The 26,918-nt window shown below is 50.3% G+C and overlaps 1 protein-coding gene across 1 annotated transcript; it reads left to right on the top strand.

The window, feature by feature from the left end:
* The first annotated feature begins 1,451 nt into the window (after window positions 1–1,451).
* Window positions 1,452–26,114, top strand: LOC148477721 (protein S100-A10-like). Its single transcript, XM_088456282.1, has 3 exons — window positions 1,452–1,574; window positions 24,969–25,126; window positions 25,830–26,114. Exons 2-3 carry the CDS (start codon window positions 24,992–24,994, stop codon window positions 25,983–25,985), a joined length of 291 nt encoding a protein of 96 aa, XP_088312408.1. The 5' UTR covers window positions 1,452–1,574; window positions 24,969–24,991; the 3' UTR covers window positions 25,986–26,114.
* Window positions 26,115–26,918: the final 804 nt, after the last annotated feature.

The following is a 26,918-nucleotide window of genomic DNA, read 5'->3' as shown; positions in this document are numbered from 1 at the left end:
ACTAGGGCGCTTAGGGCCTGATACACAGATAGACGCCAATGTGATCGCAGCTGGGATTTTGCATGGACTGCAGCAGCCAAAATCTGCTCAGTTCCAAAGCCTACCCGAGCCCAGGGACGCCCATCGCTGCTTGCGCATCTGCGTACAAAGTCGCGCACCAGTGTAAATATCGGTAACATCGACCGGACATGCAGCTCTTGTGGCAAGTCTGACTTGTCTCACATACAGCCTCTCTCCTGCCACGCAGAGCTCTCTCATGCTGTGTATGTGATGGCAATGGCTAAGTTATACAGCGTCTCTCCTGCCACGCAGAGCGCTCTCATGCTGTGTATGTAATGGCAATGGCTAAGTTATACAGCGCCTCTCCTGCCACGCAGAGCGCTCTCATGCTGTGTATGTGATGGCAATGGCTAAGTTATACAGCGCCTCTCCTGCCACGCAGAGCGCTCTCATGCTGTGTATGTGATGGCAATGGCTAAGTTATACAGCGCCTCTCCTGCCGCGCAGAGCGCTCTCATGCTGTGTATGTGATAGCAATGGCTAAGTTATTCAGCGTCTCTCCTGCCACGCAGAGCGCTCTCATGCTGTGTATGTGATCGCAATGGCTAAGTTATACAGCGTCTCTCCTGCCACGCAGAGCGCTCTCATGCTGTGTATGTGATGGCAATGGCTAAGTTATACAGCGTCTCTCCTGCCACGCAGAGCGCTCTCATGCTGTGTATGTGATGGCAATGGCTAAGTTATACAGCATCTCTCCTGCCACGCAGAGCGCTCTCATGCTGTGTATGTGATGGCAATGGCTAAGTTATACACGCCCATGTAACAGCGTCTATACGGTCAGATACACCTGTGTTTTACTAATCACCCCCGTCCCCTCCCCCAAATGCTGCCTACCTGTCACTCACTTTGTGAATGGGTTCTCAGTGCGTGCGGAATCACAAGACAATCGCTGCACGTGCGCTGTGCGACTTTGACACATGTGCAACAGCAAAAAAAAAGCTTGTTATGCATAAAAACAGCCATTGCCTGTATCTCTAAATCAGGCCCTCAGTCCTAAGGTGTTTACCGTAGTGCTATGATGGGTAATTCTGTCCCAAAAGCTTACAGTCTAATGGTATAATAGGAGACTCCATGGCATGAAGCTTACAGTGTATAATCAAAGTACTGTACCTGTCCAATAGAGGTTATTATAACTGTTACAGTAATATCACATCATGGTGAAACATCTCATTAATGTGTAATATGGTACAGTCTAGTGCTGGTAGAAGCGTGTGGTTATTTTGTCCTAGTCTAATAACTGCAGATAATGGAGGCGCACCCTAATAGCCGGGGAACCCCTGGAGGATACATTGCCCTGCATGGCAGACACACAGTGGGAGGGGACATTCCTGTACTGGGAATAAAATGAGTGAGGAAGGTGGGGAGGTGGGGAGGCTGGCAATGACTCAGATTACAGGGGCTGGGCTCTTCCTCTGTCCTGAGATCAGCACATATACACACACAGTCCTAGTATACACATCACTATCCGCACTGAGGAGCACCAGGCGCCTGCATCTGACTCTCTCTGCCACCAGGTGAGAAACCCTGCAGCCCACATGCCCCTCGTCTAACATCTTAATACCTGGACCTAATGTTCCCAAGAGCTCACAATCTAATTATGCCTACACGTGGGCTGGGAATAGATTTGCATTGAGCTGCTTTCCTAAAGGTACACACAGCAGACTTGCGCTCCATGTGCAGGGGTGTAACAGACTATAACTGCCCATTAACCCTTCCATTACCAAAAAGGGCTATGCGATGCCCGTCCTAGATAGAAGACAGCTTGATCGCCTCAGATAACCCGGCTCTGCAGGGTAAGAGAGGGGCAGGAAGTACAGACAGGTACAGTGTAGTGTAACATGCTACACGCCTATTACATTGTAACGCTGCATCCTCCCTACCATTCCCCCCCCCCCCCAGAAGTCCCACTAAAGAGAATTGGCAGGGTGTACACCCCATGTTCTGTGACTGCTGTTAGTGTATTAGAGGGTGTACACCCCATGTTCTGTGACTGCTGTTAGTGCATTGCTGTTAGTGCATTAGAGGGTGTACACCCCATGTTCTGTGACTGCTGTTAGTGCATTAGAGGGTGTACACCCCATGTTCTGTGACTAGTGTTAGTGCATTAGAGGGTGTACACCCCATGTTCTGTGACTGCTGTTAGTGTATTAGAGGGTGTACACCCCATGTTCTGTGACTGCTGTTAGTGCATTAGAGGGTGTACACCCCATGTTCTGTGACTGGTGTTAGTGCATTAGAGGCTGTACACCCCATGTTCTGTGACTAGTGTTAGTGCATTAGAGGGTGTACACCCCATGTTCTGTGACTGGTGTTAGTGTATTAGAGGGTGTACACCCCATGTTCTGTGACTGCTGTTAGTGCATTAGAGGGTGTACATCCCATGTTCTGTGACTAGTGTTAGTGCATTAGAGGGTGTACACCCCATGTTCTGTGACTGCTGTTAGTGCATCAGAGGGTGTACACCCCATGTTCTGTGACTAGTGTTAGTGCATTAGAGGGTGTACACCCCATGTTCTGTGACTGCTGTTAGTGTATTAGAGGGTGTACACCCCATGTTCTGAGCTGGTGTTAGTGCATTAGAGGGTGTACACCCCATGTTCTGTGACTAGTGTTAGTGCATTAGAGGGTGTACACCCCATGTTCTGTGACTGCTGTTAGTGCATTAGAGGGTGTACACCCCATGTTCTGTGACTGCTGTTAGTGCATTAGAGGGTGTACACCCCATGTTCTGTGACTGATATTAGTGCATTAGAGGGTGTACACCCCATGTTCTGTGACTAGTGTTAGTGCATTAGAGGGTGTACACCCCATGTTCTGTGACTGGTGTTAGTGCATTAGAGGGTGTACACCCCATGTTCTGTGACTAGTGTTAGTGCATTAGAGGGTGTACACCCCATGTTCTGTGACTGCTGTTAGTGTATTAGAGGGTGTACACCCCATGTTCTGTGACTAGTGTTAGTGCATTAGAGGGTGTACACCCCATGTTCTGTGACTGGTGTTAGTGCATTAGAGGGTGTACACCCCATGTTCTGTGACTGCTGTTAGTGCGTTAGAGGGTGTACACCCCATGTTCTGTGCTGGTGTTAGTGCATTAGAGGGTGTACACCCCATGTTCTGTGACTGCTGTTAGTGCATTAGAGGGTGTACACCCCATGTTCTGTGACTAGTGTTAGTGCATTAGAGGGTGTACACCCCATGTTCTGTGCTGGTGTTAGAGGGTGTACACCCCATGTTCTGTGACTGCTGTTAGTGCATTAGAGGGTGTACACCCCATGTTCTGTGACTGGTGTTAGTGCATTAGAGGGTGTACACCCCATGTTCTGTGCTGGTGTTATTGCATTAGAGGGTGTACACCCCATGTTCTGTGACTGCTGTTAGTGCATTAGAGGGTGTACACCCCATGTTCTGTGACTAGTGTTAGTGCATTAGAGGGTGTACACCCCATGTTCTGTGCTGGTGTTAGTGCGTTAGAGGGTGTACATCCCATGTTCTGTGCTGGTGTTAGTGCGTTAGAGGGTGTACACCCCATGTTCTGTGACTAGTGTTAGTGCGTTAGAGGGTGTACATCCCATGTTCTGTGCTGGTGTTAGTGCGTTAGAGGGTGTACATCCCATGTTCTGTGCTGGTGTTAGTGCATTAGAGGGTGTACACCCCATGTTCTGTGACTGCTGTTAGTGCATTAGAGGGTATACACCCCATGTTCTGTGCTGGTGTTAGTGCGTTAGAGGGTGTACACCCCATGTTCTGTGACTGGTGTTAGTGCATTAGAGGGTGTACACCCCATGCTCTGTGCTGGTGTTAGTGCATTAAGGGGTTAATAGAGTGTAAGAAGGAGTGCTGGTATACAAGTAGTACTGTATAGGTGCATGTGCTATGCAGACAGACACACCCTGTGCACAGCCCACACTGTACCCAGTCACCGTGTAACCCCTGCAGTGCCTGACTGGTAATAAATGCAGACAGAAACAGATTGGTAGGGACATTTATTATCCTTATGTGTGTGGCACAAAACAAGTAATGGGATATTTTCTCTCTATAGTCCTTTTTGTGGTTAGCATTTCAGCAGCTATAGTACACACACTCTCCACATGGCTGGTAACGGGCATCACCCAGAGGTTAGGCTGTGGCAGTGTATATAACGGACTGCTGTCCCGGGGATGAGAGTCCATGTTACAGCAGGGAGGCTGCAGCCACACCCAGGAAGGTCCCAAAGTCACCACTAAGCAGAGCTGCACAATGGGAGGTTATTACATACAATGCTGGCTGATATTATATTTGCCACATGGGTCAAATCCTGCACCCCTGGGGCTCCGTATCTGTCATTGGTGACTGTTCTGGGAGTCTGAAGTTTATAAACATGTTATAGATTAAGGAGAGCAATGGGAAATGACTTACTAATCACCCTTCTCACCACAGCCCCACCCAAATAACTCCTAGGTATTATTGTACACGGATTACAGGTGGTAAATGCGGGGCAGGATTAGGATCTGTGGGACCATGGCGCAATTAACTGGTAATTACCGCTAAACATTTATTAACCCAGCCCTGACAAGCCTATAATCTACCCTGGCTGCCGATAGCGAATGCTGACCGGCCTACACAGCAGCGTCATGACTGTTCAACAAGGGGTGGGTGGCAGGGGCTACATGGTAAAGGGTTAGTTTGTGGGGCCCCAGTTGCCCCACCTTTAATCTAGCAGTGTTGATGTATGGGTTGTGGTTCCCCGGCTGATGTACATGTAATGAGGGGCAGCATTTCCCCCAGGTGACCCCATACTGCAGAGATGATGTATAGGCTCAGGACCTGCGTATGTGCACAATGGGTCCCGCTATCCCGCACAAGGTCCGGCAGAAGACTGCCAGCTAATGGGCAGTCTGCTGGCGTCTGTGGATAGGCAGGGGACGACGAGGGCCTCCATTTCTGAAAATGGAGGCGTGTTGTCGCCGTTGGTGGGGAGTGGAGAGGCCAGGATCTTCTCTGCCTGTTTATGTTTATCTGCAGCAGACTTGAGATACACAAAAGGTCACTCATGCTGGGTACACACTGGCAGGTATATTGGCCAATTGATCGGCCAATATATCTGGTGCCCGTTGGGTAGCATGTACCAGCGATAAGTCTGTGAACAACGTCGTTCACAGACATATGGCGTCGGCTGTGCTGCACAGTAAGTGTGTACGGGCGATCAGCCGATCGCCCGTACACATGCAGAGGCAACCGTGGGGAAGGGGGCAGACCCGAACCACCCCCCGGCTAGCGGGACCCGCGGCTGCATGGAAAAGATGGTCGTTCAGTGTATATGAACGAACATCATCTACAGATATATCTGCAGATCACTCGATCTGCAGATATGTCTTTGCAGTGTGTACCCACCTTTAGACTGCCCATGGACACACAGGTGATCAGATGCTGAGTCCTTGGATGCAGCTTGGATCAGTAATGCATCACCATATTACAGCTATAGCAGCTGTAACCATGTTAGCATCTGTGATAGCCTCTGCGTCCTCTGCTCAGTCAGGCCCCGTGTTTTGTCTAAGACAGAAAGGCCAAGGCCTCACGGACACTGTTTTGGTGTGCCGGTCATGCTAGAGAATGGACGGTCACTGAAACCCATGCAAACCTTTACTTATCACACTGCCATCGCTCTGTCACCTCCTGTACACAGCCAGACAGAAACATCCCCGTGGCCCCAGCCCCTGGCCAGCAAGAGAGGTCCCTGGGGTGTTCCTGCTATGGGGAGGCCTCTCGCTCTGTTCTGTGACCCTGCACGGCCCGTTCCAGAGTCAGGATGTTGCTGAGATATTGTATTGTGGGCTGTTTGCTGAATTCCTGAGATGCCTGGAGTTACTCCCAGTGATAAGAGCCAATAACTACACCCTGCCCACCCTATCCTGGAATCAGGAGGACTGTGCACTAGGTGTGAGCTTTGTACAATGCTGTGTCTTCCTCTCTCTCTGGCCCATGGATTATAGCTTTCCTCACTAATACAATGCAGAGCTGTAGTGTACTTTACATGTAGAGAGAGATTCCCTTTGTGTACAGCTAATGACTAGACCAGGCCTGGCCAACCTGTGACTCTCCAGCTGTTGTGAAACTACAAGTCCCAGCATGCCCTGCCACAGTTTTGTTATTATGGAATGCTAAAACTGTGGCAGGGAATGCTGGGATGTGTAGTTTTACAACAGCTGGAGAGCCACAGGTGGCCCAGGCCTGGACTAGACTATCTGGGCAGCTGGGGTACAACCACTGAGATAGTCCCCTGTGAGGTTTAGGCCTCATCCAGTTGCGCTGTTAATTTTAGGGTGTTAAAAAAAGGGGGCCAACTTCCAGAATCGCTTGGTAAATTCGGCATTGAAGCAGCCCCCCTAGAGCCCTACGGGTTCTGTTTTTGTGATCGGAGATGGGGGATCCCAGCACATATCTCCGATTTATATACAGGTGCATACAAGGGATACTTCATGTTTTTAGGGGATAATCCACAAATATTACTTGGTAAATAGGCCCCAAAACACAAAAAACTAAAAATGAATACAGCATTAGAATGCAATGGACCAAATAGAAAATCTGCCAGTCCGTCTTGTGTTATTGCAGCAATAATAACCTATAATCTCTGATCACTATAATCAGCATAGGGCTGGTGCTATTCATTGTTATATCTGCAGACACCCTATTACTCAGTGTATTAGGTTAATGTCCATTCCTGACATTTTTCCAGTAAATGACACTTACAGACCCACAATGCTAATTTGTTTGCACAAGTGTGCTGGCTCTTTCGACAAGCACGCCCCTAGGTGCCCACCCAAACCAGCCCCCCATTAATCCCCCCCACCCTCTCCAAACATCCCCTCCTGCAGACGCCACCATCGTGGGTCATAAATGTACCTGCTTTCCTGTAAAACTAGATATCACGGCTCTTTGGAAATAAACACCTGGCTGGCGCTATAACAAAGGTAGCAGATAGATTGTTGTAATTAGTGTAAAAGCTAATGCTGTGTGCATGTCGGCTTTGTGTGTGCTATTACCAGGAGTAATACAACTTCCTTGGAACTGTCAGACTGGGGCTATATGGGATGTTGTGTGAGGGATGTTACAGCAATGTTATTTGGCAACTAAGGCAAATTTCTATATTATATCTGAGTATATTTCCTTTTTTTTAATGCAGTATATAGGACCGCATGTGAAACAGGAGACTTTTGCAGTCATGTACATACAAAGATGGTGGAAAAATGTCGCTCTTTCATGTTTATATCAACTGAAATCACAGCCGTATTTCTAGGTCAGTCATATCATTGTGTATGACTGACACACACACACACACACACACAATGCAATGTAATGAGACGTCACATACAGAAGAGAATATATAGTGTCTATACAGGGTTATGTAAGCCAATGGCTGATATTGGGTCAGGATGCAGAGTGGCTGCAGGTATCTTGGAGCGCATCGGATTATCAGAGAGAAACTGTCATAGAACGGATAATCTTCCTATAATTGGTGTTGTTGCTGTTATGTAGTGGGTGTCACTAGAATGCTAATTGTGTCCTCAAACAAAGGTTCAGCTCCCAACCCAAACTAATGCCGGGAGTGGAGACCCAGCTCTCAGAGTCACTCTATAGAGAGACCATATATACTGTAAATGTACACGTAAGTCATAGGTAACATGTATCAGTCTCGGGCAAGAGGCAGCAATAAACAGCTGCAATATGCCATTAGCGGCGCCAAACTGTGGAGGAATGCAGGGAATGTTGCGAAATGCGTTGTTTAGTTATCTCCGATTCATCCCTTAAATGTTATTGCAGCAAGTTAACCTGTAATCTCTGTCATACAACTGCTAATATTCCATTCCATTAGCGTACAGCTTAATAAGAGCTGTATTAGACTTACAACGGTGCTCTCGCTATACGGCGCCCGCCACCACTAAGACTCTCAGGGAGGAGTAGCGTACCATATTTTTATTTGCATGTTGTGTCTTATACGCATCGCATAATCAGCGCGGTGCACTAGAAACGCCGGGCTGCGACTAGCCGCGCAGGAATTAGTTTCACGCATGTATAAAGTGTCAGGTGAAGCGTGAGAAAGAGCCAAGGCGCTCGCATCTGAGCCCTTTTCACACAGATTCAGACTGAGTTGCAGACAGATATACAAATGTCGCAGTGTCACGGTGGTCTGTGTATGCTATCAATACAGTTCTGACGCTTCCAGTAGTTTTATTTAGAAAAACGCACATAAGGAGTGAAAACAGGCGCGGCCACGACGTCCAGGACTTGGTGCCGCTGAAATACAGCTACAGAGGGTACGTACATCCGCAAAATAGTTCCAGTAATGAAAAACATTTTGTGCTTGATATTATTTATAGATTTCTGCAAATATATCCAGCCGCAAATTCCATTATAGTTACCAGTCCCTCTTCCCAACTACAAGCCAGAGCCGTAACTAGACTTTTTTGTGCCCTGTGCCAGAGAGAGCATTGGTGCCCCCCCATTTGTTAAATAGGGACATAATATAGTGCATCTGATGGGGAAGGGCCAGGGAAGAGATAGGGGAGGCCAGGAGATGCTGGGGATAAATAGGGACATAATATAGTGCACCTGAGAGAGGGCCATGGCCTCATGGGGAAGGGCCAGGGAAGAGATAGGGGAGGCCAGGAGATGCTGGGGATAAATAGGGACATAATATAGTGCATCTGATGGGGAAAGGCCAGGGAAGAGATAGGGGAGGCCAGGAGATGCTGGGGATAAATAGGGACATAAGTTAGTGCACCTGATGGGGAAGGGCTAGGGAAGAGATAGGGGAGGCCAGGAGATGCTGGGGATAAATAGGGACATAATATAGTGCACCTTATGGGGAAAGGCCAGGGAAGAGATAGGGGAGGCCAGGAGATGCTGGGGATAAATAGGGACATAATATAGTGCACCTGATGGGGAAGGGCCAGGGAAGAGATAGGGGAGGCCAGGAGATGCTGGGGATAAATAGGGACATAGGAGAGTGCACCTGATGGGGAAGGGCCAGGGAAGAGATAGGGGAGGCCAGGAGATGCTGGGGATAAATAGGGACATAAGAGAGTGCACCTGATGGGGAAGGGCCAGGGAAGAGATAGGGGAGGCCAGGAGATGCTGGGGATAAATAGGGACATAATATTGTGCACCTGATGGGGAAGGGCCAGGGAAGAGATAGGGGAGGCCAGGAGATGCTGGGGATAAATAGGGACATAATATAGTGCACCTTATGGGGAAAGGCCAGGGAAGAGATAGGGGAGGCCAGGAGATGCTGGGGATAAATAGGGACATAATATAGTGCACCTGATGGGGAAAGGCCAGGGAAGAGATAGGGGAGGCCAGGAGATGCTGGGGATAAATAGGGACATAATATAGTGCACCTTATGGGGAAAGGCCAGGGAAGAGATAGGGGAGGCCAGGAGATGCTGGGGATAAATAGGGACATAAGTTAGTGCACCTGATGGGGAAGGGCCAGGGAAGAGATAGGGGAGGCCAGGAGATGCTGGGGATAAATAGGGACATAATATAGTGCACCTGATGGGGAAGGGCCAGGGAAGAGATAGGGGAGGCCAGGAGATGCCGGGGATACATAGGGACATAATATAGTGCACCTGATGGGGAAGGGCCAGGGAAGAGATAGGAGAGGCCAGGAGATGCTGGGGATAAATAGGGACATAATATAGTGCACCTGATGGGGAAGGGCCAGGGAAGAGATAGGGGAGGCCAGGAAATGCCGGGGATAAATAGGGACATAATATAGTGCAGCTGATGGGGAAGGGCCGGGGAAGAGATAGGGGAGGCCAGGAGATGCCGGGGATAAATAGGGACATAATATAGTGCACCTGATGGGGAAGGGCCAGGGAAGAGATAGGGGAGGCCAGGAGATGCCGGGGATAAATAGGGACATAATATAGTGCACCTGATGGGGAAGGGCCAGGGAAGAGATAGCGGAGGCCAGGAGATGCTGGGGATAAATAGGGACATAATATAGTGCACCTGATGGGGAAGGGCCAGGGAAGAGATAGGGGAGGCCAGGAGATGCTGGGGATAAATAGGGACATAATATAGTGCACCTGATGGGGAAGGGCCGGGGAAGAGATAGGGGAGGCCAGGAGATGCCGGGGATAAATAGGGACATAATATAGTGCACCTGATGGGGAAGGGCCAGGGAAGAGATAGGGGAGGCCAGGAAATGCCGGGGATAAATAGGGACATAATATAGTGCAGCTGATGGGGAAGGGCCGGGGAAGAGATAGGGGAGGCCAGGAGATGCCGGGGATAAATAGGGACATAATATAGTGCACCTGAGAGAGGGCCATGGCCTCATGGGGAAGGGCCAGGGAAGAGATAGGGGAGGCCAGGAGATGCTGGGGATAAATAGGGACATAATATAGTGCATCTGATGGGGAAAGGCCAGGGAAGAGATAGGGGAGGCCAGGAGATGCTGGGGATAAATAGGGACATAAGTTAGTGCACCTGATGGGGAAGGGCTAGGGAAGAGATAGGGGAGGCCAGGAGATGCTGGGGATAAATAGGGACATAATATAGTGCACCTTATGGGGAAAGGCCAGGGAAGAGATAGGGGAGGCCAGGAGATGCTGGGGATAAATAGGGACATAATATAGTGCACCTGATGGGGAAGGGCCAGGGAAGAGATAGGGGAGGCCAGGAGATGCTGGGGATAAATAGGGACATAAGAGAGTGCACCTGATGGGGAAGGGCCAGGGAAGAGATAGGAGAGGCCAGGAGATGCTGGGGATAAATAGGGACATAAGAGAGTGCACCTGATGGGGAAGGGCCAGGGAAGAGACAGGGGAGGCCAGGAGATGCTGGGGATAAATAAGGACATAAGATAGTGCACCTGATGGAGAAGGGCCAGGGAAGAGATAGGGGAGGCCAGGAGATGCTGGGGATAAATAGGGACATAATATAGTGCACCTGATGGGGAAGGGCCAGGGAAGAGATAGGGGAGGCCAGGAGATGCTGGGGATAAATAGGGACATAATATAGTGCACCTGATGGGGAAGGGCCAGGGAAGAGATAGGGGAGGCCAGGAGATGCCGGGGATACATAGGGACATAATATAGTGCACCTGATGGGGAAGGGCCAGGGAAGAGATAGGGGAGGCCAGGAAATGCCGGGGATAAATAGGGACATAATATAGTGCAGCTGATGGGGAAGGGCCGGGGAAGAGATAGGGGAGGCCAGGAGATGCCGGGGATAAATAGGGACATAATATAGTGCACCTGATGGGGAAGGGCCAGGGAAGAGATAGGGGAGGCCAGGAGATGCCGGGGATAAATAGGGACATAATATAGTGCACCTGATGGGGAAGGGCCAGGGAAGAGATAGCGGAGGCCAGGAGATGCTGGGGATAAATAGGGACATAATATAGTGCACCTGATGGGGAAGGGCCAGGGAAGAGATAGGGGAGGCCAGGAGATGCTGGGGATAAATAGGGACATAATATAGTGCACCTGATGGGGAAGGGCCGGGGAAGAGATAGGGGAGGCCAGGAGATGCCGGGGATAAATAGGGACATAATATAGTGCACCTGATGGGGAAGGGCCAGGGAAGAGATAGGTGAGGCCAGGAGATGCCGGGGATACATAGGGACATAATATAGTGCACCTGATGGGGAAGGGCCAGGGAAGAGATAGGGGAGGCCAGGAAATGCCGGGGATAAATAGGGACATAATATAGTGCAGCTGATGGGGAAGGGCCGGGGAAGAGATAGGGGAGGCCAGGAGATGCCGGGGATAAATAGGGACATAATATAGTGCACCTGATGGGGAAGGGCCAGGGAAGAGATAGGGGAGGCCAGGAGATGCCGGGTATAAATAGGGACATAATATAGTGCACCTGATGGGGAAGGGCCAGGGAAGAGATAGCAGAGGCCAGGAGATGCTGGGGATCAATAGGGACATAATATAGTGCACCTGATGGGGAAGGGCCAGGGAAGAGATGGGGGAGGCCAGGAGATGCCGGGGATAAATAGGGACAGGAGATGCTGGGGATAAATAGGGACATAATATAGGGCACCTGATGGGGAAGGGCCAGGGAAGAGATGGGGAGGCCAGGAGATGCTGGGGATAAATAGGGACATAATATAGTGCACCTTAAGGGGAAAGGCCAGGGAAGAGATAGCAGAGGCCAGGAGATGCTGGGGATAAACAGGGACATAATATAGTGCACCTGATGGGGAAGGGCCAGGGAAGAGATAGGGGAGGCCAGGAGATGCCGGGGATAAATAGGGACATAATATAGTGCACCTGATGGGGAAGGGCCAGGGAAGAGATAGGGGAGGCCAGGAGATGCCGGGGATAAATAGGGACAGGAGATGCTGGGGATAAATAGGGACATAATATAGGGCACCTGATGGGGAAGGGCCAGGGAAGAGATGGGGAGGCCAGGAGATGCTGGGGATAAATGCGCACATAATATAGTGCACCTGATGGGGAAGGGCCAGGGAAGAGATAGGGGAGGCCAGGAGATGCCGGGGATAAATAGGGACATAATATAGTGCACCTTATGGGGAAAGGCCAGGGAAGAGATAGGGGAGGCCAGGAGATGCTGGGGATAAATAGGGACATAAGTTAGTGCACCTGATGGGGAAGGGCCAGGGAAGAGATAGGGGAGGCCAGGAGATGCTGGGGATAAATAGGGACATAATATAGTGCACCTGATGGGGAAGGGCCAGGGAAGAGATAGGGGAGGCCAGGAGATGAAGGGGATAAATAGGGACATAATATAGTGCACCTGATGGGGAAGGGCCAGGGAAGAGATAGGGGAGGCCAGGAGATGCTGGGGATAAATAGGGACATAATATAGTGCACCTGATGGGGAAGGGCCAGGGAAGAGATAGGGGAGGCCAGGAGATGCTGGGGATAAATAGGGACATAATATAGTGCACCTTAAGGGGAAAGGCCAGGGAAGAGATAGCAGAGGCCAGGAGATGCTGGGGATAAATAGGGACATAATATAGTGCACCTGATGGGGAAGGGCCAGGGAAGAGATAGGGGAGGCCAGGAGATGCCGGGGATAAATAGGGACATAATATAGTGCACCTGATGGGGAAGGGCCAGGGAAGAGATAGGGGAGGCCAGGAGATGCCGGGGATAAATAGGGACAGGAGATGCTGGGGATAAATAGGGACATAATATAGGGCACCTGATGGGGAAGGGCCAGGGAAGAGATGGGGAGGCCAGGAGATGCTGGGGATAAATGCGCACATAATATAGTGCACCTGATGGGGAAGGGCCAGGGAAGAGATAGGGGAGGCCAGGAGATGCTGGGGATAAATAAGGACATAAGATAGTGCACCTGATGGGGAAGGGCCAGGGAACAGATAGGGGAGGCCAGGAGATGCTGGGGATAAATAGGGACATAATATAGTGCACCTGATGGGGAAGGGCCAGGGAAGAGATAGGAGAGGCCAGGAGATGCTGGGGATAAATAGGGACATAATATAGTGCACCTGATGGGGAAGGGCCAGGGAAGAGATAGGGGAGGCCAGGAGATGCCGGGGATAAATAGGGACATAATATAGTGCACCTGATGGGGAAGGGCCGGGGAAGAGATAGGGGAGGCCAGGAGATGCCGGGGATAAATAGGGACATAAGTTAGTGCACCTGATGGGGAAGGGCCAGGGAAGAGATAGGGGAGGCCAGGAGATGCTGGGGATAAATAGGGACATAATATAGTGCACCTGATGGGGAAGGGCCAGGGAAGAGATAGGGGAGGCCAGGAGATGCTGGGGATAAATAGGGACATAAAATAGTGCACCTGATGGGGAAGGGCCAAGGAAGAGATAGGAGAGGCCTGGAGATGCTGGGTATAAATAGGGACATAATATAGTACACCTGATGGGGAAGGGCCAGGGAAGAGATAGGGGAGGCCAGGGAAGAGATAGGGGAGGCCAGGAGATGCCGGGGATAAATAGGGACATAATATAGTGCACCTGATGGGGAAGAGATAGGAGATGCTGGGGATAAATAGGGACATAATATAGTGCACCTGATGGGGAAGGGCCAGGGAAGAGATAGGGGAGGCCAGGAGATGCCGGGGATAAATAGGGACATAATATAGTGCACCTGATAGGGAAGGGCCAGGGAAGAGATAGGTGAGGCCAGGAGATGCCGGGGATACATAGGGACATAATATAGTGCACCTGATGGGGAAGGGCCAGGGAAGAGATAGGGGAGGCCAGGAGATGCCGGGGATAAATAGGGACATAATATAGTGCACCTGATGGGGAAGGGCCAGGGAAGAGATAGGGGAGGCCGGGAGATGCTGGGGATAAATAGGGACATAATATAGTGCACCTGATGGGGAAGGGCCAGGGAAGAGAAAGGGGAAGCCAGGAGATGCTGGGGATAAATAGGGACATAATATAGTGCACCTGATGGGGAAGGGTCAGGGAAGAGATAGGGGAGGCCAGGAGATGCTGGGGATAAATAGGGACATAATATAGTGCACCTGATGGGGAAGGGCCAGGGAAGAGATAGGGGAGGCCAGGAGATGCCGGGGATAAATAGGGACATAATATAGTGCACCTGATGGGGAAGGGCCAGGGAAGAGATAGGTGAGGCCAGGAGATGCCGGGGATACATAGGGACATAATATAGTGCACCTGATGGGGAAGGGCCAGGGAAGAGATAGGGGAGGCCAGGAAATGCCGGGGATAAATAGGGACATAATATAGTGCAGCTGATGGGGAAGGGCCGGGGAAGAGATAGGGGAGGCCAGGAGATGCCGGGGATAAATAGGGACATAATATAGTGCACCTGATGGGGAAGGGCCAGGGAAGAGATAGGGGAGGCCAGGAGATGCCGGGTATAAATAGGGACATAATATAGTGCACCTGATGGGGAAGGGCCAGGGAAGAGATAGCAGAGGCCAGGAGATGCTGGGGATCAATAGGGACATAATATAGTGCACCTGATGGGGAAGGGCCAGGGAAGAGATGGGGGAGGCCAGGAGATGCCGGGGATAAATAGGGACAGGAGATGCTGGGGATAAATAGGGACATAATATAGGGCACCTGATGGGGAAGGGCCAGGGAAGAGATGGGGAGGCCAGGAGATGCTGGGGATAAATAGGGACATAATATAGTGCACCTTAAGGGGAAAGGCCAGGGAAGAGATAGCAGAGGCCAGGAGATGCTGGGGATAAACAGGGACATAATATAGTGCACCTGATGGGGAAGGGCCAGGGAAGAGATAGGGGAGGCCAGGAGATGCCGGGGATAAATAGGGACATAATATAGTGCACCTGATGGGGAAGGGCCAGGGAAGAGATAGGGGAGGCCAGGAGATGCCGGGGATAAATAGGGACAGGAGATGCTGGGGATAAATAGGGACATAATATAGGGCACCTGATGGGGAAGGGCCAGGGAAGAGATGGGGAGGCCAGGAGATGCTGGGGATAAATGCGCACATAATATAGTGCACCTGATGGGGAAGGGCCAGGGAAGAGATAGGGGAGGCCAGGAGATGCCGGGGATAAATAGGGACATAATATAGTGCACCTTATGGGGAAAGGCCAGGGAAGAGATAGGGGAGGCCAGGAGATGCTGGGGATAAATAGGGACATAAGTTAGTGCACCTGATGGGGAAGGGCCAGGGAAGAGATAGGGGAGGCCAGGAGATGCTGGGGATAAATAGGGACATAATATAGTGCACCTGATGGGGAAGGGCCAGGGAAGAGATAGGGGAGGCCAGGAGATGCTGGGGATAAATAGGGACATAATATAGTGCACCTGATGGGGAAGGGCCAGGGAAGAGATAGGGGAGGCCAGGAGATGCTGGGGATAAATAGGGACATAATATAGTGCACCTTAAGGGGAAAGGCCAGGGAAGAGATAGCAGAGGCCAGGAGATGCTGGGGATAAATAGGGACATAATATAGTGCACCTGATGGGGAAGGGCCAGGGAAGAGATAGGGGAGGCCAGGAGATGCCGGGGATAAATAGGGACATAATATAGTGCACCTGATGGGGAAGGGCCAGGGAAGAGATAGGGGAGGCCAGGAGATGCCGGGGATAAATAGGGACAGGAGATGCTGGGGATAAATAGGGACATAATATAGGGCACCTGATGGGGAAGGGCCAGGGAAGAGATGGGGAGGCCAGGAGATGCTGGGGATAAATGCGCACATAATATAGTGCACCTGATGGGGAAGGGCCAGGGAAGAGATAGGGGAGGCCAGGAGATGCTGGGGATAAATAAGGACATAAGATAGTGCACCTGATGGGGAAGGGCCAGTGAACAGATAGGGGAGGCCAGGAGATGCTGGGGATAAATAGGGACATAATATAGTGCACCTGATGGGGAAGGGCCAGGGAAGAGATAGGAGAGGCCAGGAGATGCTGGGGATAAATAGGGACATAATATAGTGCACCTGATGGGGAAGGGCCAGGGAAGAGATAGGGGAGGCCAGGAGATGCCGGGGATAAATAGGGACATAATATAGTGCACCTGATGGGGAAGGGCCGGGGAAGAGATAGGGGAGGCCAGGAGATGCCGGGGATAAATAGGGACATAAGTTAGTGCACCTGATGGGGAAGGGCCAGGGAAGAGATAGGGGAGGCCAGGAGATGCTGGGGATAAATAGGGACATAATATAGTGCACCTGATGGGGAAGGGCCAGGGAAGAGATAGGGGAGGCCAGGAGATGCTGGGGATAAATAGGGACATAAAATAGTGCACCTGATGGGGAAGGGCCAAGGAAGAGATAGGAGAGGCCTGGAGATGCTGGGTATAAATAGGGACATAATATAGTACACCTGATGGGGAAGGGCCAGGGAAGAGATAGGGGAGGCCAGGGAAGAGATAGGGGAGGCCAGGAGATGCCGGGGATAAATAGGGACATAATATAGTGCACCTGATGGGGAAGAGATAGGAGATGCTGGGGATAAATAGGGACATAATATAGTGCACCTGATGGGGAAGGGCCAGGGAAGAGATAGGGGAGGCCAGGAGATGCCGGGGATAAATAGGGACATAATATAGTGCACCTGATAGGGAAGGGCCAGGGAAGAGATAGGTGAGGCCAGGAGATGCCGGGGATACATAGGGACATAATATAGTGCACCTGATGGGGAAGGGCCAGGGAAGAGATAGGGGAGGCCAGGAGATGCCGGGGATAAATAGGGACATAATATAGTGCACCTGATGGGGAAGGGCCAGGGAAGAGATAGGGGAGGCCGGGAGATGCTGGGGATAAATAGGGACATAATATAGTGCACCTGATGGGGAAGGGCCAGGGAAGAGAAAGGGGAAGCCAGGAGATGCTGGGGATAAATAGGGACATAATATAGTGCACCTGATGGGGAAGGGTCAGGGAAGAGATAGGGGAGGCCAGGAGATGCTGGGGATAAATAGGGACATAATATAGTGCACCTGATGGGGAAGGGCCATGGAAGAGATAGGAGAGGCCAGGAGATGCTGGGGATAAATAGGGACATAATATACTGCACATGATGGGGAAGGGCCAGGGAAGAGATAGGGGAGAGATAGGGGAGGCCAGGAGATGCTGGGGGTGAATAGGGACATAATATAGTGCACCTGATGGGGAAGGGCCAGGGAAGAGATAGGGGAGGCCAGGAGATGCTGGGGATAAATAGGGACATAATATAGTGCACCTGATGGGGAAGGGCCAGGGAAGAGATAGGAGAGGCCAGGAGATCCTGGGGATAAATAGGGACATAATATACTGCACATGATGGGGAAGGGCCAGGGAAGAGATAGGGGAGAGATAGGGGAGGCCAGGAGATGCTGGGGATAAATAGGGACATAATACAGTGCACCTGATGGGGAAAGGCCAGGGAAGAGATAGGGGAGGCCAGGAGATGCTGGGGATAAATAGGGACATAATATAGCGCACCTGATGGGGAAGGGCCAGGGAAGAGATAGGGGAGGCCAGGAGATGCTGGGGATAAATAGGGACATAATACAGTGCACCTGATGGGGAAAGGCCAGGTAAGAGATAGGGGAGGCCAGGAGATGCTGGGGATAAATAGGGACATAATATAGTGCACCTGATTGGGAAGGGCCAGGGAAGAGATAGGAGAGGCCAGGAGATGCTGGGGATAAATAGGGACATAATATAGTGCACCTGATGGGGAAGGGCCAGGGAAGAGATAGGGGAGGCCAGGAGATGCCGGGGATAAATAGGGACATAATATAGTGCACCTGATGGGGAAGGGCCAGGGAAGAGATAGGGGAGGCCAGGAGATGCCGGGGATAAATAGGGACTTAAGAGAGTGCACCTGATGGGGAAGGGTCAGGGAAGAGATAGGGGAGGCCAGGAGATGCTGGGGATAAATAGGGACATAATATAGTGCACCTGATGGGGAAGGGCCAGGGAAGAGATTGGAGAGGCCAGGAGATCCTGGGGATAAATAGGGACATAATATACTGCACATGATGGGGAAGGGCCAGGGAAGAGATAGGGGAGGCCAGGAGATGCTGGGGATAAATAGGGACATAATATAGTGCACCTGATGGGGAAGGGCCAGGGAAGAGATAGGGGAGGCCAGGAGATGCTGGGGATGAATAGGGACATAATATAGTGCACCTGATGGGGAAAGGCCAGGGAAGAGATAGGAGAGGCCAGGAGATGCCGGGGATAAATAGGGACATAATATAGTGCACCTGATGGGGAAGGGCCAGGGAAGAGATAGGAGAGGCCAGGAGATGCTGGGGATAAATAGGGACATAATATAGTACACCTGATGGGGAAGGGCCAGGGAAGAGATAGGGGAGGCCAGGAGATGCCGGGGATAAATAGGGACACAATATAGTGCACCTGATGGGGAAGGGCCAGGGAAGAGATAGGGGAGGCAAGGAGATGCTGGGGATAAATAGGGACATAATATAGCACACCTGATGGGGAAGGACCAGGGAAGAGATAGGGGAGGCCAGGAGATGCTGGGGATAAATGGGGACATAATATAGCGCACCTGATGGGGAAGGGCCAGGGAAGAGATAGGGGAGGCCAGGAGATGCCGGGGATAAATTGGGACATAATATAGCGCACCTGATGGGGAAGGACCAGGGAAGAGATAGGGGAGAGATAGGGGAGGCCAGGAGATGCTGGGGATAAATAGGGACATAATATAGTGCACCTGATGGGGAAGGGCAAGGGAAGAGATAGGGGAGGCCAGGAGATGCTGGGGATGAATAGGGACATAATATAGTGCACCTGATGGGGAAGGGCCAGGGAAGAGATAGGGGAGGCCAGGAGATGCTGGGGACAAATAGGGACATAATATAGTGCACCTGATGGGGAAAGGCCAGGGAAGAGATAGGAGAGGCCAGGAGATGCTGGGGATAAATAGGGACATATTATAGCGCACCTGATGGGGAAGGGCCAGGGAAGAGATAGGGGAGGTCAGGAGATGCCGGGGATAAATTGGGACATAATATAGCGCACCTGATGGGGAAGGACCAGGGAAGAGATAGGGGAGAGATAGGGGAGGCCAGGAGATGCTGGGGATAAATAGGGACATAATATAGTGCACATAATGGGGAAGGGCCAGGGAAGAGATAGGGGAGGCCAGGAGATGCTGGGGATGAATAGGGACATAATATAGTGCACCTGATGGGGAAGGGCCAGGGAAGAGATAGGGGAGGCCAGGAGATGCTGGGGATAAATAGGGACATAATATAGTGCACCTGATGGGGAAAGGCCAGGGAAGAGATAGGAGAGGCCAGGAGATGCTGGGGATAAATAGGGACATAATATAGTGCACCTGATGGGGAAGGGCCAGGGAAGAGATAGGGGAGGCCAGGAGATGCTGGGGATAAATAGGGACATAAGATAGTGCACCTGATGGGGAAGGGCCAGGGAAGAGATAGGGGAGGCCAGGAGATGCCGGGGATAAATAGGGACATAATATAGCGCACCTGATGGGGAAGGACCAGGGAAGAGATAGGGGAGGCCAGGAGATGCTGGGGATAAATAGGGACATAATATAGCGCACCTGATGGGGAAGGACCAGGGAAGAGATAGGGGAGGCCAGGAGATGCTGGGGATAAATAGAGACATAATATAGCGCACCTGATGGGGAAGGGCCAGGGAAGAGATAGGGGAGGCCAGGAGATGCTGGGGATCAATAGGGACATAAGTTAGTGCACCTGATGGGGAAGGGCCAGGGAAGAGATAGGGGAGGCCAGGAGATGCTGGGGATAAATAGGGACATAATATAGTCCACCTGATGGGGAAGGGCCAGGGAAGAGATAGGGGAGGCCAGGAGATGCTGGGGATAAATAGGGACATAATATAGTGCACCTGATGGGGAAGGGCCAGGGAAGAGATAGGGGAGGCCAGGAGATGCTGGGGATAAATAGAGACATAATATAGTGCACCTGATGGGGAAGGGCCAGGGAAGAGATAGGAGAGGCCAGGAGATGCTGGGGATAAATAGGGACATAATATAGTGCACCTGATGGGGAAGGGCCAGGGAAGAGATAGGGGAGGCCAGGAGATGCTGGGGATAAATAGGGACATAATATAGTGCACCTGATGGGGAAGGGCCAGGGAAGAGATAGGGGAGGCCAGGAGATGCTGGGGATAAATAGGGACATAAGTTAGTGCACCTGATGGGGAAGGGCCAGGGAAGAGATAGGGGAGGCCAGGAGATGCTGGGGATAAATAGGGACATAATATAGTGCACCTGAGGGCCAGGGAAGAGATAGGAGAGGCCAGGAGATGCTGGGGATAAATAGGGACATAATATAGTGCACCTGATGGGGAAGGGCCAGGGAAGAGATAGGGGAGGCCATGAGATGCCGGGGATAAATAGGGACATAATATAGTGCACCTGATGGGGAAGGGCCAGGGAAGAGATAGGGGAGGCCAGGAGATGCCGGGGATAAATAGGGACATAAGATAGTGCACCTGATGGGGACATAATATAGCGCACCTGATGGGGAAGGCCCAGGGAAGAGATAGGGGAGGCCAGGAGATGTCGGGGATAAATAGGGACATAATATAGCGCACCTGATGGGGAAGGGCCAGGGAAGAGATAGGGGAGGCCAGGAGATGCTGGGGATAAATAGGGACATAATATAGTGCACCTGATGGGGAAGGGCCAGGGAAGAGATAGGAGAGGCCAGGAGATGCTGGGGATAAATAGGGACATAATATAGTGCACCTGATGGGGAAAGGCCAGGGAAGAGATAGGGGAGGCCAGGAGATGCTGGGGATAAATAGGGACATAATATAGTGCACCTGATGGGGAAGGGCCAGGGAAGAGACAGGGGAGGCCAGGAGATGCTGGGGATAAATAGGGACATAATATAGTGCACCTGATGGGGAAGGGCCAGGGAAGAGACAGGGGAGGCCAGGAGATGCTGGGGATAAATAGAGACATAATATAGTGCACCTGATGGGGAAGGGCCAGGGAAGAGACAGGGGAGGCCAGGAGATGCTGGGGATAAATAGAGACATAATATAGTGCACCTGATGGGGAAGGGCCAGGGAAGAGATACGGGAGGCCAGGAGATGCTGGGGATAAATAGGGACATAATATAGTGCACCTGATGGGGAAGGGCCAGGGAAGAGATAGGAGAGGCCAGGAGATGCTGGGGATAAATAGGGACATAAGTTAGTGCACCTGATGGGGAAGGGCCAGGGAAGAGATAGGTGAGGCCAGGAGATGCTGGGGATAAATAGGGACATAATATAGTGCACCTGATGGGGAAGGGCCAGGGAAGAGACAGGGGAGGCCAGGAGTTGCTGGGGATAAATAGAGACATAATATAGTGCACCTGATGGGGAAGAGATAGGGGAGGCCAGGAGATGCTGGGGATAAATAGGGACATAATATAGTGCACCTGATGGGGAAGGGCCAGGGAAGAGATAGGGGAGGCCAGGAGATGCTGGGGATAAATAGGGACATAATATTGTGCACCTGATGGGGAAGGGCCAGGGAAGAGATAGGAGAGGCCAGGAGATGCTGGGGATAAATAGGGACATAATATAGTGCACCTGATGGGGAAAGGCCAGGGAAGAGATAGGGGAGGCCAGGAGATGCTGGGGATAAATAGGGACATAATATAGTGCACCTTATGGGGAAAGGCCAGGGAAGAGATAGGGGAGGCCAGGAGATGCTGGGGATAAATAGGGACATAAGTTAGTGCACCTGATGGGGAAGGGCCAGGGAAGAGATAGGGGAGGCCAGGAGATGCTGGGGATAAATAGGGACATAATATAGTGCACCTGATGGGGAAGGGCCAGGGAAGAGACAGGGGAGGCCAGGAGTTGCTGGGGATAAATAGAGACATAATATAGTGCACCTGATGGGGAAGAGATAGGGGAGGCCAGGAGATGCTGGGGATAAATAGGGACATAATATAGTGCACCTGATGGGGAAGGGCCAGGGAAGAGATAGGAGAGGCCAGGAGATGCTGGGGATAAATAGGGACATAATATAGTGCACCTGATGGGGAAGGGCCAGGGAAGAGATAGGAGAGGCCAGGAGATGCTGGGGATAAATAGGGACATAATATAGTGCACCTGATGGGGAAAGGCCAGGGAAGAGATAGGGGAGGCCAGGAGATGCTGGGGATAAATAGGGACATAATATAGTGCACCTTATGGGGAAAGGCCAGGGAAGAGATAGGGGAGGCCAGGAGATGCTGGGGATAAATAGGGACATAATATAGTGCACCTGATGGGGAAGGGCCAGGGAAGAGATAGGGGAGGCCAGGAGATGCTGGGGATAAATAGGGACATAATATAGTGCACCTGATGGGGAAGGACCAGGGAAGAGATAGGGGAGGCCAGGAGATGCTGGGGATAAAAGAAGAGGAAACTACAAGTGAGAATGATAATAAACAGGAAAAGTGACAGGCCCAAACAGCGCCCCCTGCCCTGCGGTGCCCTGTGCCATGGCACTGGTCGCACCACCCTAGATACAGCCCTCTACAAGCGATAGTCTCTCCATAATGGTACATGACACAAGGGGCTGAAGATACCTAGAATCACTGATACCAGCACTTGTAGCATAGAAGTCACTAAGACAGAGTCAGGGAACATTATATACAGAGGAAACAAAACTTACATTAGACGGATTCTGAGTTTAGCCCTAGATAGCTTGAGGCAGTGTGAGCACTATATATAAAGAGACAATATATCGTCACTGTGCGTTTATACTGCATGTGTCGACAGCATTATGTGTATATATTATATATATATATATATATAGAGAGAGAGGGAGAGCACATAAATTTGCCCTGAGTGCCGCATCCCTCTGTATGTATACACTTGCTGCAAGGCTTCATTTATGATGAGGGCAATGGGGTGAAGTAATTTCATTCTAAAAGTGAGTGTCAGACTTCGCCTGTGTCTATGTGTGTGTGTGTGTGTATATGTGTGTGTATATATATATATATATATACATACATATATATATTATACACACACACACGGAGATACTGAGGTGCGCACTGTACAATGGGAAGTGATCGCAGACCACACCCCGGAGTACACATAACGTTATACAGGATGTTACACTGTGAGCTTGGTTCGCATTAAGACCTGTCTCTGAAGATATCCCTATTTTTCAATAGTGGCAGATCACACTGTGCCGTTTCCCGTGTCCCGTATGCTGGACGCCATTCTCCGTATCTGTTTGTATTCTTTGAGCTTTAGAAGTGCCGTACACAGTATGATATTGTGGTGTGTATTGTAGTTCACCAGGTCTGCGTCACACGTCCCTTACATAGATAAAACTGCTCAGCATCGAGAGACAGTAGGTGCGCTGTACCTAGAGCCTCCGTACATCGCAGCGCGCCGTCTAGGCGGTCACTTCTCCTTCACATACAACAGTGGAGCTCTCTGTGTCTCTGTCTGACATTAGCCTAAAGAGGACTAAGTTATTAGTCAGGGAGCAATATGGCCCATCCTGGTATCTCTAGCTCACCGGAACATGCACTAGGAATAGATGAATAAGTGATGGGGGTTATCTGGCTACAGATCAATACCTAGTGATGATATATCCCAGTGTCCTCCCATGGAGAATGCCAGAAAGGAAACTCACAGGGAACCATGATAAAAACTCTTACAAAGATAAAAGAACAATCTGGATGATAATTTAGCTCCTAGCATAGACTGTGACGTGGACGGTGGCCAGGTGGCTGGGTGTAATCCACTTCCACACACAGTTACTACTAAAGAGATGGGAAACTCTATGCTGGAAGTTACCCTGCATGTTTCATCTATGCTACATCATCAGGGGCCTCCTGTGACTTATTAGCTACTACCAAGCACAACCTTAGCGTGTCCAGATTTACATAGACCCGGTGTGAATAATTGTGACATAATGCTGTATGGCCAACGTGCCTCGGCTTATATGTCCCTTCCGACCGCTGCTAATAACATTGTTGCTGTAGGCGCATTGTTGCAGACGTCAGTGATACATCTCAGGATACATCTCAGTGATACATTGAGAATCCATTTCCTCTCAGAGCAGATAATGATAATTATACCCAGCATTAGCCTCCATTAAGTGTCCTCGTAGACTATCTTCCTGCTCTATATATGGAGTAAATGACTATTACCCACTATGAATAGGCGCGCACTACATAATAATCCATACAGTGACTCTTGTAAAGAGACAGGAAAGGCATTAACTCCTCTAGCCAGCACACTGGGCACTGATGGGAAGGACAAATGGAAAAGATCTGCTAATACAATCATAACCTGAATATTTCATGTGCTGAAACCTATTTATAACACAGTACCGTGCCCCATCCTGGGGTAGTGTGATGTCATTGTGGTGGGCGTAGATGACCTATAGAACCATCTGTGTGATGTCATTGGATAACCTGTCCCATGTTATGCTATCGCCATACTCCCAGCTCAGTCCCAAAGAGGAATACACGTGACTGTGTCATCTCTTGCAGAGCGCACCCAGAACCCCGCAAACATGGTCCCTTCCGAGATGGAACAAGCTATGGAAATCTTACTATTCACCTTTCATAAATATGCCGGGGACAAGAGCTATATGACCAAGGAGGACCTCCACAAGATGATGGATAAAGAGTTCTGCGAATTCCTGAAGGTGGGTGTGAGACATTCACTACAGCAGAGACCCTCACTCTGGGTCCTAGACACATGTCATTGGGTATACACACTTCATGTGCCCCCATACTATTTTATGGATCCAGGCTCCTATCGCCAAACCCCTTTACCTTACTCTGAGATATAGGGGCTCATGTAATAGCCAGCGAGATGCTGCCAACCAACCTGCTTTTAAATGTCATCCGCTTTTAATAATACAGGCAGACTCTCTAGAATTGTGGGCCTGGTTATGCATCACGCTGGCCATAACTGTTACCACCTCTTTGGAAGACACTTCCCTGAAACCAGGACTTTTTCTCACGATCACAATATTTACCTATGAGAACCTGTTTAGATAATGCTAACACTTTATATATTAGAGTGAAGGCTCCCACTACGTGCTGACACTGACACTGGCACCAGATAATAGCACCTTAATATACTGAGCCCGGAGTAGGATTAGTGCTTCCTGCGAGCCCCATCTTGCCCCCTGTGTAATCTCTCGCCTCCCCTGGGTGTGACCTGCAGGAGAGCAGAGACAATGAACGGGATTCAGCAGGAATTGTGCAATGAGATCACAAATCTCCCAGGTGAGAGGTACAAGGGCGGTGGAGGTGTAACACACACAAAGGGGTACATGGCTCACTAGCCCCCGGGCCACCACCAGCTCTCTCAGTTGTGTCATGTGTCTGTCTTCCCAACAGAACCAGAACGACCCACAGGCAGTGGATAAAATCATGAAGGATCTGGATCAATGCCGCGATGGGCGTGTCAACTTCCACAGCTACTTCTCCCTGATCGCTGGCCTGACCATCGCCTGTAATGACTTTTACTGTAAGAACATGAAAGGCCGGAAGTGAGGCAGGAGAACCCCCGGAACCCAATTATCTGTATCCAGAAAGCCCTGAACAGGGGTGCGTTCCCCAATCTGCCCACTCTATCCAGTCCGCCCCATCACCTAACCCATAATAAATACCTGTTTTTGTACATCTGGTCGTCGTTTATACTTATCCAGGTTTACACACACTGGGGAGACAAAATGTACCCACCCTTATAGTATATCACTATATCTTATAAGATTATCTGTATGTACTACTGTTTAATGTGGTGGCGTTCAGCTGGTTTACAGCCTTACTGACACTTCATAAAACATACCCGACCGGGTTATATCGTAACAGGCATTTGTATCATTGTAGTGATTTCATATGAAAAGATATCTGATTGGTTACATGTCTTACTGACACTTTATATGATGAGATATCTGACTGGTTACATGTCTTACTGACACTTTATATGATGAGATATCTGACTGGTTACATGTCCTTACTGACGCTTTATATGAGGAGCTATCTGACTGGTTACATGTCCTTACTGACGCTTTATATGAGGAGCTATCTGACTGGTTACATGTCCTTACTGACGCTTTATATGAGGAGCTATCTGGTTACATGTCCTTACTGATGCTTTATCTGAGGAGATATCTGACTGGTTACATGTCCTTACTGACGTTTATATGATGAGATATCTGACTGGTTACATTTCCTTACTGACACTTTATGTGATGAGATATCTGACTGGTTACATGTCCTTACTGACACTTTATGTGATGAGATATCTGACTGGTTGAATGTCCTTACTGACACTTTATGTGATGAGATATCTGACTGGTTACATGTCCTTACTGACGTTTATCTGAGGAGATGTCTGACTGGTTACATGTCCTTACTGATGTTTATATATTAAATAGATCTGACTGGTTACATGTCCTTACTGACGTTTATATGATGAGATAT

Source organism: Taudactylus pleione, unplaced genomic scaffold (genome assembly GCF_031769625.1).
Source record: "Taudactylus pleione unplaced genomic scaffold, aTauple2 ptg000696l, whole genome shotgun sequence".
Taxonomy (NCBI): domain Eukaryota; kingdom Metazoa; phylum Chordata; class Amphibia; order Anura; family Myobatrachidae; genus Taudactylus; species Taudactylus pleione.
The sequence above is the reverse complement of the archived record's forward strand: the minus strand, read 5'-3'. Positions and strand labels throughout refer to the sequence as shown.